The 19,036-nt window shown below is 45.1% G+C and overlaps 1 protein-coding gene across 4 annotated transcripts in view; it reads right to left on the bottom strand.

Annotated features, from left to right (window-relative positions):
- Positions 1-19,036, bottom strand: part of ZC3H7A (zinc finger CCCH-type containing 7A) — a 193,972-nt gene that overhangs the window by 66,985 nt on the left and 107,951 nt on the right. For all 4 annotated transcript variants that reach the window (XM_068244740.1, XM_068244737.1, XM_068244738.1 and 1 more), the window contains exon 14: positions 4,172-4,368. In XM_068244740.1, the coding sequence (XP_068100841.1) occupies positions 4,172-4,368 (197 nt within the window). The remainder of the gene's footprint in view (positions 1-4,171; positions 4,369-19,036) is intronic.

The raw sequence follows: 19,036 nt of genomic DNA, 5'->3' as shown, positions 1-19,036 counted from the left end.
GTCGGCAAAAACTAAACTAGCTGGTGGATGGGGACTGGAGCAGCAGTGAGTGACTACGACAGCACAGGGTGGCTGCATGGGGCTGGTAGGAGCCCCAGGTAAGTGAAACTCATTTTTTTTCCTGATAACTCCTTTAAGGGAGGAAAAGTAATGGGACAATTGGCTTCTTAGCTGTTCCATGGCCAGGTGCGTGTTATTCTCTCATTATCACAATAACAATAAGCAGATAAAAGGTCCACAGTTCATTTCAAGTGAGCTACATTTGGAATCTGTTGATGTCAACTCTCAACATGAAATCCAAAAAGCTGTCACCATCAGCAAAGCAAGCCATCATTAGGCTTTAGGCTGAAAAAACAAAACAAACCCATCAAAGAGATAGCAAAAACATTAGGCGTGGCTAAAACAACTATTTGGAACATTCTTTAACCTCCCTGGAGGTACACAGTTTATGAGGCTGCGTCCGCGGGAGGGATTTTTGGAATAAAACTTGTTTTAAAGCTTGTAGCTAGCACTAGGCTAGCTACCTGTGTCCCCTAAGTCTCCCGGCACCTATCTGATCCCCCCAATCGCCGCCGGCAAGATTTACCCAGCCGCGATCCTGCGAGAGCCGCAGCTTCACCATTTAGCTTCAGTCGTCGCTATGGCGACGATCGGACATGATGTCATGACGTCATGCGCAGTCCCGATCCTCCCCATAGCAAAGCCTGGAGCTGATCGGGAGGCTGCGCCATCGCGGGATCCCTGGGGTGTATGTATTGCGGCGGCGATCGGGGGCGATCGGTGGGGACCGGAGGACCGAGCGTAGGTCGGGCTTACCGCCAGGGAGGTTAAAAGAAGGAATGCACCGGTGAGCTCAACACCAGAAGACCAAGGAAAACAACTGTGGTGGATGACCACACAATTCTTTCCCTGGTGAAGCAATCACCCTTCACAACAGTTGGCCAGATCAAGAACACTCTCCAGGAGGTAGCCGTATGTATGTCAAAGCCAACAATCAAAAGCAGACTTCACCAGAGTGAATACAGAGTGTTCACCACAAGATGTAAAACTTTGGTGTGCCTCAAAAACAGCAAGACCAGATTAGAGTTTGCCAAACGACATGTAAAAAAGCCTACACAGTTCTGGAACAACATCCTATGGACGGATGAGACCAAGATCAACTTGTACCAGAGTGATGGGAAGAGAAGAGTATGGAGAAGGAAAGGAACTGCTCATGATCCTAAGCATACCACCTCATCAGTGAAGCATGGTGGTGGTAGTGTCATGGCATGGGCATGTATGACTGCCAATGGAACTGGTTCTCTTGTATTTATTGATGATGGGACTGCTGAAAAAAGCAGCAAGATGAATTAGGAAGTGTTTCAGGCAATATTATCAGCTCATATTTAGCCAAATGCTTCAGAACTCATTGGAAGGTGCTTTACAATGCTGATAGACAATGACCCAAAGCATACTGCAAAAGCAACCAAAGAGTTTTTGAGGGGAAAGAAGTGGAATGTTATGCAATGGCCAAGTTAACCACCTGACCTGAATCTGATTGAGCACGCATTTCACTTGCTGAAGACAAAAGTAAAGGGAAAATGCCCAAGAACAAGCAGGCACTGAAGACAGTTGCAGTAGAGGCTTGGCCGTGTAACACCAGGGATGAAATCCAGCGTCTGGAGATGTCTATGCGTTACGGACTTCAGGCTGTAATTAACTGCAAAGGATTTGCAACCAAGTATTAAAAAGTGAAAGTTTGATTTATGATCATTATACTGTCCCATTACTTTTGCTCCCTTCACAAGGGGGGCACTTATGCAAACTGTTGTAATTCCTACACCATTGACCTGATTTGGATGTAAATACCCTCAAATTAAAGATAACAGTCTGCAGTTAAAGCAAATCATGTTTGTTTCATTTCAAATCCACTGTGGTTGTGTATAGAGCCATGAATGGTAGAATTGTGTCAATGTCCCAATATTTATGGACCTGACAGTACATCTGACTTTAAAAATACAGTCACTGCTTTGTTGCAGCAGCACAAGTAAGTCATTTTGCTATTACTGTATATACTGCTATTACTGTATATTATGATAACTATTGAGTTTACTATTATGATAACTATTGAGTTTACTATGACTTTTATCTGATAAATATAACATTTTATAATATTTTCTCTTTTAATTTCAGTTTAAATTTATGAGGAGCTGTAGTCTGCGCATTTTTTTCCCGACTCCAGGTACCGAAAAATTGCTCCGACTCCACTGCCCTGGTTGCAATGCCTGCAAGCTCAGCCCATGGCTGTAATTAGATACAATACACTTCTGAGCTACTCAATGCTGAGTCCATGGCTGCCAAAGAGATGCAAATAATCAGTAAGGCCCAGTGCACACCAAAACCGCTAGCAGATCCACAAAACGCTAGCGGTTTTTGGAGCAGATTTCAGAGCGATTCTAGGTATGTTTAGAGACGTTTTCTAAACACACCTAGCGGTTTTGGGTGCGTTTTTGGGTAGCAGATTACACATATTGTTACAGTAAAAGCTGTTACTGAACAGCTTCTGTAACAAAAACGCCTGGCAAACCACTCTGAAGTAGCGTTTTTCAGAGCGGCTTGCGTTTTTCCTATACTTTACATTGAGGACGAAACGCTTCCGAAAACCGCAAACGTGCAGCAGGAGGCGCGTTTGCGGCTTGGCAAAAACCTCAAACCGCCGGTGTGCACTATCCCATTGCAATACATTAGCCAAGTGATTTTACAGGCGGATGCGGCCGGCGGATCGCTCCAAAAACCGCTCGGTGTGCACTAGGCCTAAGAAATGTATTTGTCTAGCCCAGTTCTAATCTGCATATAAATTGCATTGAATTTTCATGCATAGCAACATTATTGGCATCGCATTGGTCCCTCTACTGGGCATGCTGCATAGGAAGGTTACCTGACACTAGACAAAATACCTGGGAATGGATACAATGTTTTAAAAGCCCAATTCCAAGAATTTCAGTTTTGGATAGTGTGGAAGGTAGAAACACTGGAGGGGTGTTGGGTCCGGTTCACACTTGCAATTTAGTGGCAAATGGATCTGTGAAATCTGATCACCAGTCAATTAGATCAGTTTTCATTCCGTTGCCACTCCGTTTCTGTTCACCTGCTTCCTTTCCGTTTCCCCACAAAATCATCCCCCCCACCCACCCGCAGTGTGTATTTATCATTTCTTCACTAGTGTGAACAAACATTCAGCTTTCTCATTGCCCCCAATGCAACACTTCAGGATCTGTTTCCGTTCTGCTGGGCTCAGTGGTCCGGAAATATTGCTGTAGGACCAAAGTTGCGGTCTGTTCAGCGGATCATGTGGAACGGACGGATATGAATGGATCCATAGGTTAACATTGCATCCATTTGCATCCGTAAGGATCTGTTGCGTTCAGATTAGACTGTTTTTTTTAACGCAGTGTGAACCGGGCCTAACCACCTTGTCCCCACTGAAGACATCCAATCACTTTCTATATTATCTGAGACATGCATAGATGCCATGGGGGACTGCCAAAATGGATTGGAAAGGGTTAAAATAGCAATGGCTGTTGTACTTATCCACTGATTTTAATATATTATAAACCTCAAAACTAAATTTTTTAAATTTTTATTTCTTTAGTGACCACAGAATGATTGGAAGCCACAGACACATGATGCTTACCATATATATATATATATAAAAAAATCTTGACGTAAACCAGAGCTGTAAAGAAAAAAAAAAAAGATTTGATACTCGTACGCGGCTTCCTCCAGTAGCAAAAGCCCGTCTCAGTCCCACACCCTCCTCCTCCGGTCTGCCGTTCAGCCACGGTAACTGGCTCAATCGCATCAGTCCAGGTCTACTGCACATGCGCGGGAGGTCCACGCATGCACAGAAGACCCAGATTGGACCCGACTGAGCCTATTATCAAGGCTGATTGCGGCTGAACAGCAGACCGCAGGACGACGATGTGGGACTCGGACACGTTTTTGCTGCTGGAGGAAGCCGCGTACAAGAGCAGGGGGGGGGATGGGGGTGAAGGGACCCCCGTTTAGCCGCAGGATAGCAGCGTTTTAAGCAGGGGCACACATGCCCCTGCTAACTATGAGCTCTGAAGCGAGATTTATTCTCGCTTCAGAGTCTCTTTAACTCTACAGAAGTGTTAGAAATGCAGCTTACCTCACAGAGAAAAACAAAATTCCCAGAATACTCCTGGAGTAAATGTGGGATTGTCAGATTCACTTTTCTATTGCCTCCGAAAAGTGTCTCCCTACACAATGTTCCTTTCCTCTCTAATGTCCATACATCAATTTCTTCTTGACAGTAAGCAAATGTACAGTTTCCAAGGTATGTGCATTCCAAGCCTTGTGCCACATCTGGAATGAAATGGAAAATGTTAATGCATTATAATTCTGTCAGGTCATAGATAGGGCTGGTCATTGAGATGTAAAAAATTCCGAGTTGACGCAGAATTATGTAAATGATTTATGCAAATTTGTGCAGCTTGAAAATGGTACAAAGCTGAAGAGGTATTTCATTGCTCCATTTCAAACTTTGCAAATTTACATAACATACATGCATAATTATGTACCAACATTATTTGCAATGCAATGACCATCCCAAACACAGATAAGTGAGGAAAAAAAATAAAATTACAAAATGTTCCTTATTTAAGCACAACTGACCCGAAGTTAAGCTTAATACGTCCAGGAAGCTCAGAATCATCAAATTATGGAAGTAATGTAGAAATGGATGTCATCTGAAGTTATAGTTTTATTTTTGTTAACAGCACCACCTAAGGAACTATTGACTATTGTTTGCTACTTTTTATGGATTTTACTGTCCTCTGCTCGGGTTATTTCAGCAACTATGTGTTGCGAATTGCACTTAAAGTGGACCTGAACTCTTGCACAGGACAGAAGAAAAACAGAGAAATGTACCCTGTATGTATTTAGAGAGTTTAGCCTTTCTAATTCCCCCTCATTTGTGTCTAATCACAAGTTGTAATTTGATCTCTCCCGTGTCATATGACTGCCATGGCAGAGATGGCAGATAAGCGCATTTGAAAGCACAGGATGTTTACAATACGTCTGCTTCTATGAATCAGGAAGTAGAAAGAGTGCAGATTTATTTTAGGATTTTTATCAGTTGTAACAAAGGATTTTTTTTTTGTTTAAAGGTTATTATGCTGTTGTGTATCTTTTAGAGCAGAGAGGACACTCTGAGATCAGGTCCGCTTTAAGTTATGTATAGAACTTTGTAGAAAATTCAGTAAGATTAAAAATAAGAACAAAATGTCTAGAAAAAAAAAATATTTGGAGTGATGATACCAAAACGGAATTCTGTGGTCACAATTGGCGAGGAGTCAATAAGGCCTATGATGTACAGTACACTATTCCCTACTGTCAAGCATGGAAGTAGATCTCATGTTTTGGGGTGTGAGCTGCAGCAGAGCATTTGATCAGAGTTGACGGCAAGATGAATGCAGCATGATAGCAGAGAATACTGGAAGACAATTTGCACTCATCAGCCTGGAAGCTGTAAATGGGAGGCACTTGGATCTGCAAACATGACTATGATCCCAAACACACATTGGCTCATCATTGGCTATAGCAGAAAAGGTAAGGGTACTTGTGTGGCCCTCAAATTCTCCTGACCTCAATTAAATTGAGCCACTTTGGGGAGACCTCATGAACTTGGAGTTCATACAAGAAAACAAATTCCAAGAACAATCAGGTGGCTTTTTGATGAACAGTTTGTCTTTAATTCTCCTCAATGCAAATTTCTTCAAGGTCACAGGACGGACATGCAGACTCAATAACGGATTCCCATATCACACAAAGACTGCCTGACACGTGTTTCACGGCCAATGGCCACTTCCTCAGAGGCACAACATATATACACACATCAAATAAGGACCCTCAAAAGTATGCCAGTCCATAATCTAGAAGGAGATAAAAACAGGTGTTCAGTGACGCCAACATGGACAAGGCATATGTCCATGAATCTCACTAGTCCATGAATCTCACTATTCATGGACATATACCTTGTCCATGTTGGCGTCGCTGAACACCTGTTATACATATACTGTATGTGCCTACATACACATATTGCACCACAGTCGATAGGCACCCTGGTGAGGGTATCCGTGTGCTAGGCTGATGTGGCGCTGTAGTCCAGCAGCTCCTAAGACATCGGTTGAAGAGATCAGCAGCACCACGTGGATGTATTCAAGCTCTTTATTGCATAAAGATAGCGCCCAGGGACAGCGACAGACGCTGTTTCGGAGACAAGCTCCTTTCTCAAGCTGTATAGGCTCACTCAAAAGAGATAGCAAACATAAAGGCATTTATATACAGTTGCAATAGGGTCACATGGACCAATCAGATAACATCACAATACAAAAAAGCATAAGTATCCAATCACAGGGCAAAGCATAATGAGAGGACCTGATGGGAAACAGATATGTAAATCAGCAGCCGTTATCACAGCATGATTTGAAAAGTGTCATAACCCCAATGGCCAATCAGCACTTACCAAGTCAGGAGGACCTGATGGGAAACCACAGCAATGTCATAACGCTCCTCCCAATCTCCCAGGGGGCAATGCGAGAAGCGTACTGCTGAAAAACGGAACGAATGACGTCATGACGTCATCCGTTTCCATGCGTAAAAGCGTCCTAGCAATGCGTAAAAATGTACGCATAAGATTCTCAATAGCATCCATGCGTAAAAGCATCCTAGCGATGCGTAAAAGCGTACGCGTACAAAAAGGCCTCCATGCGTAAAAACGTCCAAACCACGCGCCAAAAACGTGAAAAAACGCGAAAAAAACGCGAAGAAAACGCAGAAAAAACTTACGCATAAAATCAAATACAGAACAATATAGAATAGCCGCTATGCCGAATGCAAAAATACGCAAACTGGCGCATAAAACGCATATAAAGCCGAACATGCTGACGAAGTCAGCACCATAAAACATCAGATGATGACCAAAAGCGAAAAAATGCTAGTGCTGTGGTAAAGTAAGGCTGAGTGTGCCATGAGAGATAACCACCCTTATAGATGTAAAAGATACAATAACAATAAAGAGACCTGCACATCAAAAAGTAGCAACCCCCAGAATACTCAAAGTGTAACCACAAGGGAAACACACATAGCTGGACTCGGCAGTCAGCACACCGCCGACGCAGCATAGCAGACCGCACAAGAACATGTAAAGGCACAATATATCAATGAATTTTGTACTCAGATAGGATATAAAAATTTAAATGCAAAAAGAAAGGTCATAATCACGGTTGAGACCGCCCCCTCCCAGGGTACCCAACCTCCTAATCCAACCCGCCTCCCGTCTAAGTAATTCCTTTTCCCTATTTCCTCTAAAATGAACAGGAACCCCATCTATAACTTGCACACGGAGCTGTGGTATAGAGTGGCGGAACTGGGTAAAATGGGCCGAGACAGATTGGGACATATTCTTGGTCCTGATGGCCGATTTATGTGAGGAGATACGTTCACGCAGTCGCTGAGTGGTCTCTCCCACATATAATAGCCCACATGGGCATTTTAGTATATAAACTACATATGAAGAATCACATGTATACCGACCACGTATGCTGAACTCAGTACCCTTGGACGGGTGCCTGAACTTATCTCCCTTAAAAATCAAGCCACACATATGACATCCTAGACATGGAAAGGTGCCATTTCGGCCGCTCTGTACCACAGCTCGAGGTGTGCGTGCTCGAATCTTGTCCCTGACCGTAGGGGCTCGTTTGGAGGATAACAAAGGAGGAAATTTAAATTTCGGAACCTGAGGAAAAGCACTTTGTAAGAGGCCCCAATGCTGCCGTACAATGGACCCCAGCTTATAGCTGCAGGCATTGTACCTGGAAACAAAAGGGAGTCTCACTCCTCCATGACGTCTTCTGGTGGGTCTATTGGATACAAGGGTGTGTTCAGGGTACCCCCTTGACCTAAATCTGTCCCTCATTTCATTAAGACGAATCTCGCACTGGCCAGAATCCGACACAATCCTGGAGACTCTCTGCAATTGTCCACCAGGAATGTGTTCCCTAGTCGACCTGGGGTGGAAGCTAGAGAATTCCAAAACAGAATTTCTATCTGTTGGTTTAACATACAGATCTGTCTGGAAACCACCGGGTCCCAAGACAACCTGAATATCCAGAAAGGAAACACTCTTCGAGTCAAAGTGTGCCGTCAATCTAATGGGGGGGCATTTGCTCAAAAGCTCCTCAATGAATGAGTTAAGGGTCAACTGTGGCCCCCTCCAAACGCAAAAAATATCGTCAATGCACCTCCACCAACAAACCACATGTTGGCAGAAGTACATGCTGGTGTAGACGAATGCCTCTTCGTAGAGGCCCATGAAAAGATTTGCGTAGGAGGGGGCCACATTGGAACCCATTGCCGTCCCCCGTAATTGCTGATAGAAGACACCCTCGAACTCAAAGTAGTTCTCCTCCAAGATAATCTTCAAGAGTGAAACTGCAAACTTTCTCTGTTCAACGGTCAGGTCAGACTGTGTAAGAAGAAACCAATCGATAGCCTCTACACCCCCATCATGTGGGATGGAGGTGTAGAGGCTCTCGACGTCCAATGTAACCAGCGCGAGATCCGTGCAATCAATCTGAAGTTTACCCAACTTCTCCAAAAACATACTGGTGTCCTTTAGATAAGAATCTAAAGACACAACGAAGGGCTGCAAAAGCTTATCCAGAAACTTAGCCAAAGGGACAAACGTTGAACCTACCCCGGCCACAATGGGTCTCCCCGGTGGCCGGAGTAGGTTCTTGTGAATTTTCGGTAAAGTATAAAATTTGGGGGTCGCAGGGTGGTCACAGTAGAGGAATTTCCTTAACTCTTCATCGATGGTACCCCTAAAGTATGCATCATCAATAACGGACTTAATGCGTGAACAAATCCTCCGAATGGGGTCACCACCAATTTCTTGTAGACTAAGGTATGGTCAAGCTGCGATAAAATCTCCTCTCTGTAATAACTAGTGTCCATGACCACCACTGCTCCCCCCTTATCCGCTGCCCGAACAGTGATATCAGAGTTCCTCTGTATAGAAGCCAGCGCATCCCTTTCAGAACGACTTAAATTTGATTTGATCTTCAAATGACCATTGTTAAAGTCCCGCTCCATTGCCTTGATTCCATCCATCAATTTAGAAGCAAAGATATCAATAGTGGGGTGGCTGGGTGGAACAAAGGAACTCTTATTCGTAAGCTGATAGTCCCTTAATGAAAAAAGTCCTTCCCTTTCAATCCGTTGTCGAGGTAAAAAAGAGTTAGTGGAGAAGAAGGCCTTCAATTTAATACTTCGCAAAAAGCGATAGCATTCCTGTTCCATGAGGAAGAAATCCGGAGGGTTGGTGGGGCAGAAACCCAAACCATGATTAACCACTTTCCGACCGCCCCCAGCCGATGGGCGGCGGCAAAGACTGGGCCCAAACGACCGCAATACGCCCATCGGCGGGGGCGGCTGCGGGAGTGGCTATGCGGCGATCGCGTCATTCGTGATACGATCAGCCGCCGGGGACTCGCTCCGCCCACCGCTCGTAGTAACCCGCCGGCCGTTCGGAAGCGCCGGCGGGTTACTAGCACCCGGATCGCCGCTGCACATATGTATAATAGGCTTTGTAATGTATACAAAGCCTATTATACTGGCTGCCTCCTGCCCTGGTGGTCCCAGTGTCCGAGGGACCACCAGGGCAGGCTGCAGCCACCCTAGTCTGCACCCAAGCACACTGATTTCCCCCCCCCTGCCCCCTGATCACCCACAGCACCCCTCAGACCCCCTCCCTGCCCACCCCCCAGACCACTGTTTGCACCCAGTCACCCCCCAATCACCCATCAATCACTCCCTGTCACTATCTGTCAACGCTATTTTTTTTTTATCCCCCCCCCTGCCCACTGCCCCCTCCTGATCACCCCCCCACCCCTCAGATTCTCCCCAGACCCCTCCCCCCCTGTGTACTGTATGCATCTATCCCCCCTGATCACCTGTCAATCACCTGTCAATCACCCGTCAATCACCCCCTGTCACTGCCACCCATCAATCAGCCCCTAACCTGCCCCTTGCGGGCAATCTGATCACCCACCCACACCAATAGATCGCCCGCAGATCCGACATCAGATCACCTCCCAAGTGCAGTGTTTACATCTCTTCTCTCCTCTAAACACCCACTAATTACCCATCAATCACCCATCAATCACCCCCTATCACCACCTGTCACTGTTACCCATCAGATTAGACCCTAATCTGCCCCTTGCGGGCACCCAATCACCTGCCCACACACTCAGATTGCCCTCAGACCCCCCCTTATCAATTCGCCAGTGCAATATTTACATCTGTTATTCCCTGTAATAACCCACTGATCACCTGTCAATCACCTATCAATCACCCCCTGTCACTGCCACCCATCAATCACCCCCTGTCACTGCCACCCATCAATCAGCCCCTAACTTGCCCCTTGCAGGCAATCTGATCACCCACCCACACCAATAGATCGCCCGCAGATCCGACATCAGATCACCTCCCAAGTGCAGTGTTTACATCTCTTCTCTCCTCTAAACACCCACTAATTACCCATCAATCACCCCCTATCACCACCTGTCACGGTTACCCATCAGATTAGACCCTAATCTGCCCCTTGCGGGCACCCAATCACCCGCCCACACCTCAGAAAGTCCTCAGACCCCAGCCCTGATCACCTCGCTAGTGCATTGCTTGCATCTATTTCCCCCCTCTAATCACACCTTGAGACACCCATCAATCACCTCCTGTCACCCCCTAGCACACCTACCCATCAGATCAGGCCCTAATTTGCCCCGTGTGGGCTCCTGATCACTCGGCCAAACCCTCAGATCCCCCTCAGACCCCCTTCCGATCACCTCCCCAGTGCATTGATTGCATCTACTTTCCCCTCTAACCGCCCCCTGAGACACCCATCAATCACCTCCTGTCACCCCCCTAGCACTCCTATCCATAAGATCAGGCCCAAAACATCCTGTCATCTAAGAGGCCACCCTGCTTATGACCGGTTCCACAAAATTTGCCCCCTCATAGACCACCTGTCATCAAAATTTGCAGATGCTTATACCCCTGATCAGTCATTTTGAGAAATTTGGTTTCCAGACTACTCACAGTTTTGGGCCCGTAAAATGCCAGGGCAGTATAGGAACCCCACAAGTGACCCCATTTTAGAAAGAAGACACCCCAAGGTATTCTGTTAGGTGTATGATGAGTTCATAGAAGATTTTATTTTTTGTCAAAAGTTAGCGGAAATTGGATTTTTATTGTTTTTTTCACAAAGTGTAATTTTTCACTAACTTGTGACAAAAAATAAAATCTTCTATGAACTCACCATACCCCTAACGGAATACCTTGGGGTGTCTTCTTTCTAAAATGGGGTCACTTGTGGGGTTCCTATACTGCCCTGGCATTTTAGGGGCCCTAAACCGTGAGGAGTAGTCTAGAAAACAAATGCCTCAAAATGACCTGTGAATAGGACGTTGGGCCCCTTAGCGCACCTAGGCTGCAAAAAAGTGTCACACATGTGGTATCGCCAGACTCAGGAGAAGTAGTATAATGTGTTTTGTGGTGTATTTTTACACATACCCATGCTGGGTGGGAGAAATCTCTCTGTAAATGGACAATTGTGTGTAAAAAAAAATCAAAAATGTGTCATTTACAGAGATATTTCTCCCACCCAGCATGGTTATATGTAAAAATACACCACAAAACACATTATACTACTTCTTCTGAGTACGGCGATACCACATGTGTGATTCTTTTTTGCAGCCTAACTGTGCTAAGGGGCCCAAAGTCCAATGAGTACCTTTAGGATTTCACAGGTCATTTTGAGACATTTGGGTTCAAGACTACTCCTCACGGTTTAGGGCCCCTAAAATGCCAGGGCAGTATAGGAACCCCACAAGTGACCCCATTTTAGAAAGAAGACACCCCAAGGTATTCTGTTAGGTGTATGATGAGTTCATAGAAGATTTTATTTTTTGTCACAAGTTAGCGGAAATTGATATGTTTTTTTTTTTTTTCACAAAGTGTCATTTTCTGCTAACTTGTGACAAAAAAAAATCTTCTATGAACTCACCATACTCCTAACAGAATACCTTGGGGTGTCTTCTTTCTAAAATGGGGTCACTTGTGGGGTTCCTATACTGCCCTGGCATTTTAGGGGCCCTAAACCGTGAGCAGTAGTCTAGAATCCAAATGCCTCAAAATGACCTGTGAATAGGACGTTAGGCCCCTTAGCGCACCTAGGTTGCAAAAAAGTGCCACACATGTGGTATCGCCGTACTCAGGAGAAGTAGTATAATGTGTTTTGGGGTGTATTTTTCCACATACCCATGCTGAGTGGGAGAAATATCTCTATAAATAGACAATTGTGTGTAAAAAAAATAAAACAATTGTCATTTACGGAGATATTTCTCCCACCCAGCATGGGTATGTGTAAAAATACACCCCAAAACACATTATACTACTTCTCCTGAGTACGGCAATACCACACGTGTGGCACTTTTTTGCAGCCTAACTGCGCTAAGGGGCCAAAAGTCCAATGAGCATCTTTAGGCTTTACAGGGGTGCTTACAATTAGGCACCCCCCAAAATGCCAGGACAGTGAACACACCCCACAAATGACCCCATTTTGGAAAGTAGACACTTCCACCTATTCAGAGAGGAGCATAGTTAGTCCGTGGCAGATTTCATTTTTTTTTTTGTCGCAAGTTAGAAGAAATGGAAACTTTTTTTTTTTCTTTTTTTTGTCAGAAAGTGTCATTTTCCGCTAACTTGTGACAAAAAATAAAATCTTCTATGAACTCACCATGCCTCTCACTGAATACTTTGGGATGTCTTCTTTCCAAAATGGGGTCATTTGGGGGGTATTTGTACTATCCTGGAATTTTAGCCCCTCATGAAACCTGACAGGTGCGCAGAAAAGTCAGAGATGCTTGAAAATGGGAAAATTCACTTTTGGCACCATAGTTTGTAAACGCTATAACTTTTACCCAATCCAATAAATATACACTGAATGGTTTTTTTTTTATCAAAGACATGTAGCAGAATAACTTTCGCGCTCAAATGTATAGGAAATTTTACTTTATTTGAAAAATGTCAGCACAGCAAGTTAAAAAAGTCATTTTTTTGCCAAAATTCATGTCTTTTTTGATGAATATAATAAAAACTAAAACTCGCAGCAGCAATCAAATAGCAGCAAAAGAAAGCTGTATTAGTGACAAGAAAAGGAGGTAAAATTCCTTTAGGTGGTAGGTTGTATGACCGAGCAATAAACCGTGAAAGCTGCAGTGGTCTGAATGGAGAAAAAGGCTCTGGTCCTTAAGGGGCGAAAAGACTGTGGTCCTCAAGTGGTTAAGGGCCCTAGTTTCCTCATTCGAGAGCACATTATGTGAAATATTGACAACTAATTTTTGCGTTGTCGAAGATTCATTTTGTTGGTTTTGGGGACCTGCTTGTTGCTTCCGGCATCTTCGCTTGTACCGTTTGCCCCCTCGTCGTTTTTTCGACGTGTAGTAGGTGAACTCTCCCCCCCAGAAGATACTGGGACATCTGATGATGCCTCACCGTCAGACGGAGCCGGGCCCTTAGGTTGGCCTGGTTTTCCAGGACGCCTTGGTCTTTGGAAGGGAGGTCTCCTCTTACGAGCACTTGGAGCCTTCTGCCAGGCATATACAAAGCCCGAGGAATAATCCATTGCGACACGCTGGAACTTCATACGTTTCTCCTCTTCACCTGTATTTAGGTAAGTGTCCATACGGAGTTGTAATTGATCCTCATACTGAGTAAGCTCCTCAACAGGCAAAAGTTCCTCAAGGCTGGATTCGATCGTAGAGATCTTAGAATCGATCACTGGAAGCTCCTTGCGAATTCTCACCACAGTGTGCACCATGGCGTCGAAGGCCGCTTTATTCCAAATATGTTCCCATCCAACGCAGAAATCACCATCTCTAGGGAAGAGAAGTGGGGCCACATTTGCTCTCATCTGTCTTGGGATACGTCCACATCTGTGGTACTCGGCCAAAGTTTTGGCGTGCAAGTCGAGGTCAATGCGCCGACGCTTCAGCTGTTCCAGTTCTCTTTTCAGGGGCTTAGGATCCGGTTTTTGTAGAAAGGAGGTCTCACCAGCTGCCTCTGCCATAATCTGTGCCGCCTCCTCAACCGCATAGGCAAGGGTGATGGCCGCCAGGTTGCGTTCATTACCACTCACGGTGCCAGCATCTCGGACCATATCCATGTTGCACCACAGTCGATAGGCACCCTGGTGAGGGTATCCGTGTGCTAGGCTGATGTGGCGCTGTGGTCCAGCAGCTCCTAAGACATCGGTTGAAGAGATCAGCAGCACCACGTGGATGTATTCAAGCTCTTTATTGCATAAAGATAGCGCCCAGGGACAGCGACAGACGCTGTTTCGGAGACAAGCTCCTTTCTCAAGCTGTATAGGCTCACTCAAAAGAGATAGCAAACATAAAGGCATTTATATACAGTTTCAATAGGGTCACATGGACCAATCAGATAACATCACAATACAAAAAAGCATAAGTATCCAATCACAGGGCAAAGCATAATGAGAACAATATAGAATAGCTGCTATGCCCAATGCAAAAATACGCAAACTGGCGCATAAAACGCATATAAAGCCGAACATGCTGACGAAGTCAGCACCATAAAACATCAGATGATGACCAAAAGCGAAAAAATGCTAGTGCTGTGGTAAAGTAAGGCTGAGTGTGCCATGAGAGATAACCACCCTTATAGATGTATTAGATGTAAAAGATACAATAACAATAAAGAGACCTGCACATCAAAAAGTAGCAACCCCCAGAATACTCAAAGTGTAACCACAAGGGAAACACACATAGCTGGACTCGGCAGTCAGCACACCGCCGACGCAGCATAGCAGACCGCACAAGAACATGTAAAGGCACAATATATCAATGAATCTTGTACTCAGATAGGATATAAAAATTTAAATGCAAAAAGAAAGGTCATAATCACGGTTGAGACCGCCCCCTCCCAGGGTACCCAACCTCCTAATCCAACCCGCCTCCCGTCTAAGTAATTCCTTTTCCCTATTTCCTCTAAAATGAACAGGAACCCCATCTATTTTTTGGAGAAGTTGGGTAAACTTCAGATTGATTGCACGGATCTCGCGCTGGTTACATTGGACGTCGAGAGCCTCTACACCTCCATCCCACATGATGGGGGTGTAGAGGCTATCGATTGGTTTCTTCTTACACAGTCTGACCTGACCGTTGAACAGAGAAAGTTTGCAGTTTCACTCTTGAAGATTATCTTGGAGGAGAACTACTTTGAGTTCGAGGGTGTCTTCTATCAGCAATTACGGGGGACGGCAATGGGTTCCAATGTGGCCCCCTCCTACGCAAATCTTTTCATGGGCCTCTACGAAGAGGCATTCGTCTACACCAGCATGTACTTCCGCCAACATGTGGTTTGTTGGTGGAGGTACATTGACGATATTTTTTGCGTTTGGAGGGGGCCACAGTTGACCCTTAACTCATTCATTGAGGAGCTTTCGAGCAAATGCCCCCCCATTAGATTGACGGCACACTTTGACTCGAAGAGTCTTTCCTTTCTGGATACTCAGGTTGTCTTGGGACCCGGTGGTTTCCAGACAGATCTGTATGTTAAACCAACAGCAAGAAATTCTGTTTTGGAATTCTCTAGCTTCCACCCCAGGTCGACTAGGGAACACATTCCTGGTGGACAATTGCAGAGAGTCTCCAGGATTGTGTCGGATTGTGTCGAACTCAAAGTAGTTCTCCTCCAAGATAATCTTCAAGAGTGAAACTGCAAACTTTCTCTGTTCAACGGTCAGGTCAGACTGTGTAAGAAGAAACCAATCGATAGCCTCTACACCCCCATCATGTGGGATGGAGGTGTAGAGGCTCTCGACGTCCAATGTAACCAGCGCGAGATCCGTGCAATCAATCTGAAGTTTACCCAACTTCTCCAAAAAATAGATGGGGTTCCTGTTCATTTTAGAGGAAATAGGGAAAAGGAATTACTTAGACGGGAGGCGGGTTGGATTAGGAGGTTGGGTACCCTGGGAGGGGGCGGTCTCAACCGTGATTATGACCTTTCTTTTTGCATTTACATTTTTATATCCTATCTGAGTACAAGATTCATTGATATATTGTGCCTTTACATGTTCTTGTGCGGTCTGCTATGCTGCGTCGGCGGTGTGCTGACTGCCGAGTCCAGCTATGTGTGTTTCCCTTGTGGTTACACTTTGAGTATTCTGGGGGTTGCTACTTTTTGATGTGCAGGTCTCTTTATTGTTATTGTATCTTTTACATCTAATACATCTATAAGGGTGGTTATCTCTCATGGCACACTCAGCCTTACTTTACCACAGCACTAGCATTTTTTCGCTTTTGGTCATCATCTGATGTTTTATGGTGCTGACTTCGTCAGCATGTTCGGCTTTATATGCGTTTTATGCGCCAGTTTGCATATTTTTGCATTCGGCATAGCGGCTATTCTATATTGTTCTGTATTTGATTTTATGCGTAAGTTTTTTTCTACGTTTTTTTCGCGTTTTTGGCGCGTGGTTTGGACGTTTTTACGCATGGAGGCCTTTTTGTACGCATACGCTTTTACGCATCGCTAGGACGCTTTTACGCATGGATGCTATTGAGAATCTTATGCGTACATTTTTACGCATTGCTAGGACGCTTTTACGCATGGAAACGGATGACGTCATGACGTCATTCGTTCCGTTTTTCAGCAGTACGCTTCTCGCATTGCCCCCTGGGAGATTGGGAGGAGCGTTATGACATTGCTGTGGTTTCCCATCAGGTCCTCCTGACTTGGTAAGTGCTGATTGGCCATTGGGGTTATGACACTTTTCAAATCATGCTGTGATAACGGCTGCTGATTTACATATCTGTTTCCCATCAGGTCCTCTCATTATGCTTTGCCCTGTGATTGGATACTTATGCTTTTTTGTATTGTGATGTTATCTGATTGGTCCATGTGACCCTATTGAAACTGTATATAAATGCCTTTATGTTTGCTATCTCTTTTGAGTGAGCCTATACAGCTTGAGAAAGGAGCTTGTCTCCGAAAAAGCGTCTGTCGCTGTCCCTGGGCGCTATCTTTATGCAATAAAGAGCTTGAATACATCCACGTGGTGCTGCTGATCTCTTCAACCTACATACACATAAACATCAGGCCACAGCTGCCACCACAAGACATCCAACATCATACTACAGTGCAATAATGCTCAAAGACCATATAGGAAGTCTTCACCGTGCAGACAGTAATCCTAAATTACAAAACCCCCCAGTGTATATCACCTAAAGTGTGTTAAATATGTATAGGTCCTGCCCATACACAGATGGAGATTCCAAAAGGTATATATCCACATATATCCATCCCCAAAGCCAGATATAAACTATGAGAATCTAAAATACAAAAGAAAAGAATACATGCCCAACACCACCAAGATGGCATATGCAGATCAGCATGTGTACATACACAGATGTATACCCATAGATGATCCTCAGGGTCCATCCTATAGCATCATTTCCCGCATATATGCCACCAAGTCCATATAATTAATACAGGCCAGATAGCACAGACACCCAATCGTGCTCCAGTATAATATAAGTGCATATATACATTCAAAATTTAATGGTGAATATATAGAAAAGTGACATTACCTAAAAGGAGATAGAGACAGGCGCTCAGCGACGTCAACCTGGACTAACCAATGTCCGGGAATAGAAAGATACGCCCACAGTCATCCCCCGTGGTAATAAAAAGCCTATTTCCTCCAATCAGAGGGGCCGAAAAGTGAAATGTAAGGGCGGAGTCCGAGTGCGGAAGGGAGAGCACGCCACCATGGTCCGCACGCCAGGAAAACGTGTACTCCTGGAACGCAAGCTCATCCGAATGTGACGCGTATCCAGGAAGTGATGCGTATTCCAGACAGAGTGAAAGAGCCCTTATGCGGAAATGGATACGCATCAGCGTGACCCGCACGTCAGGATAGTACATAATCCTGGAGCGCAAGCACAACGCACAGAAAGTGATGCGCACCCACATCACTAAGTTAGTAAACTAATGCATCCCAGAAATCCAACACAAGGGCCAATCCCTGGTTGCGGTGCGGGCACCCTAGCCTCAATGTAAGTGAAATAACCCTATTCCCCAGTGTTAAAGAGAGTCTGAAGGGGGGCGTGGCCGCAACAGGAGACAGGACGGAGGTGTGAGGCAACAGCTCCTGCTTCGGCTACATTAAAACTGCTCACAGCATGGCCAATCCAGCAGCACACACCACTAAAACAGCAGAGGAGATGGAGGTAGAGCTGGACACCAGCAAGAAAAGAAAATTGGGTGCCCTGCGTCCTCAGAAGCTCACTGACTATTTTGCAGAGCGGCCCCAGCGGCAGACACGCAGGTCCCAAGATGGCGATAACTCACAACAGGGCCTGACAGAGGAGACCACACAGGCACTCTCTGATCAGCGTACAACCGAGCTGGCTGCAGAGACTCAGATTACACCCTCTCCAGAGCTCTCCCCTTCCTCCAGCCCAGCAAAGAATAAACCTCGGATGGAGCTTGTGGAAGACAGTAGCACGGTAAGCCAGCCAAATACACATGCTGAGCAAAATACCTCGCTCTCCACTCTTAAAGAGACAGCTACTATTGAAACTTTTCCTGCAACTGAACAGGCAGCTTCTCAGGCTTACATCAAAGATATTTTACTGTCTTTTAAGGCATCCCTGTTCTCTGAACTGGCTACTATCACTTCTAATCTACAATCTGATCTAAATACCTTAGGAGACAGGGTAGATGCTGTGGAATGTAAAGTGAGTGATTTAGTGAGAGAACACAATACTATGGTGGATGTTTCTGACTCACAGACAAATGATATCAACTGGCTCAAAACTAAGGCTGCTGATTTAGAAGACAGATCACGCCGAAATAATCTTAAACTGAGAGGTATTCC

Source organism: Hyperolius riggenbachi, chromosome 7 (assembly GCF_040937935.1).
Source record: "Hyperolius riggenbachi isolate aHypRig1 chromosome 7, aHypRig1.pri, whole genome shotgun sequence".
Lineage (NCBI taxonomy): Eukaryota > Metazoa > Chordata > Amphibia > Anura > Hyperoliidae > Hyperolius > Hyperolius riggenbachi.
The sequence above is the reverse complement of the archived record's forward strand: the minus strand, read 5'-3'. Positions and strand labels throughout refer to the sequence as shown.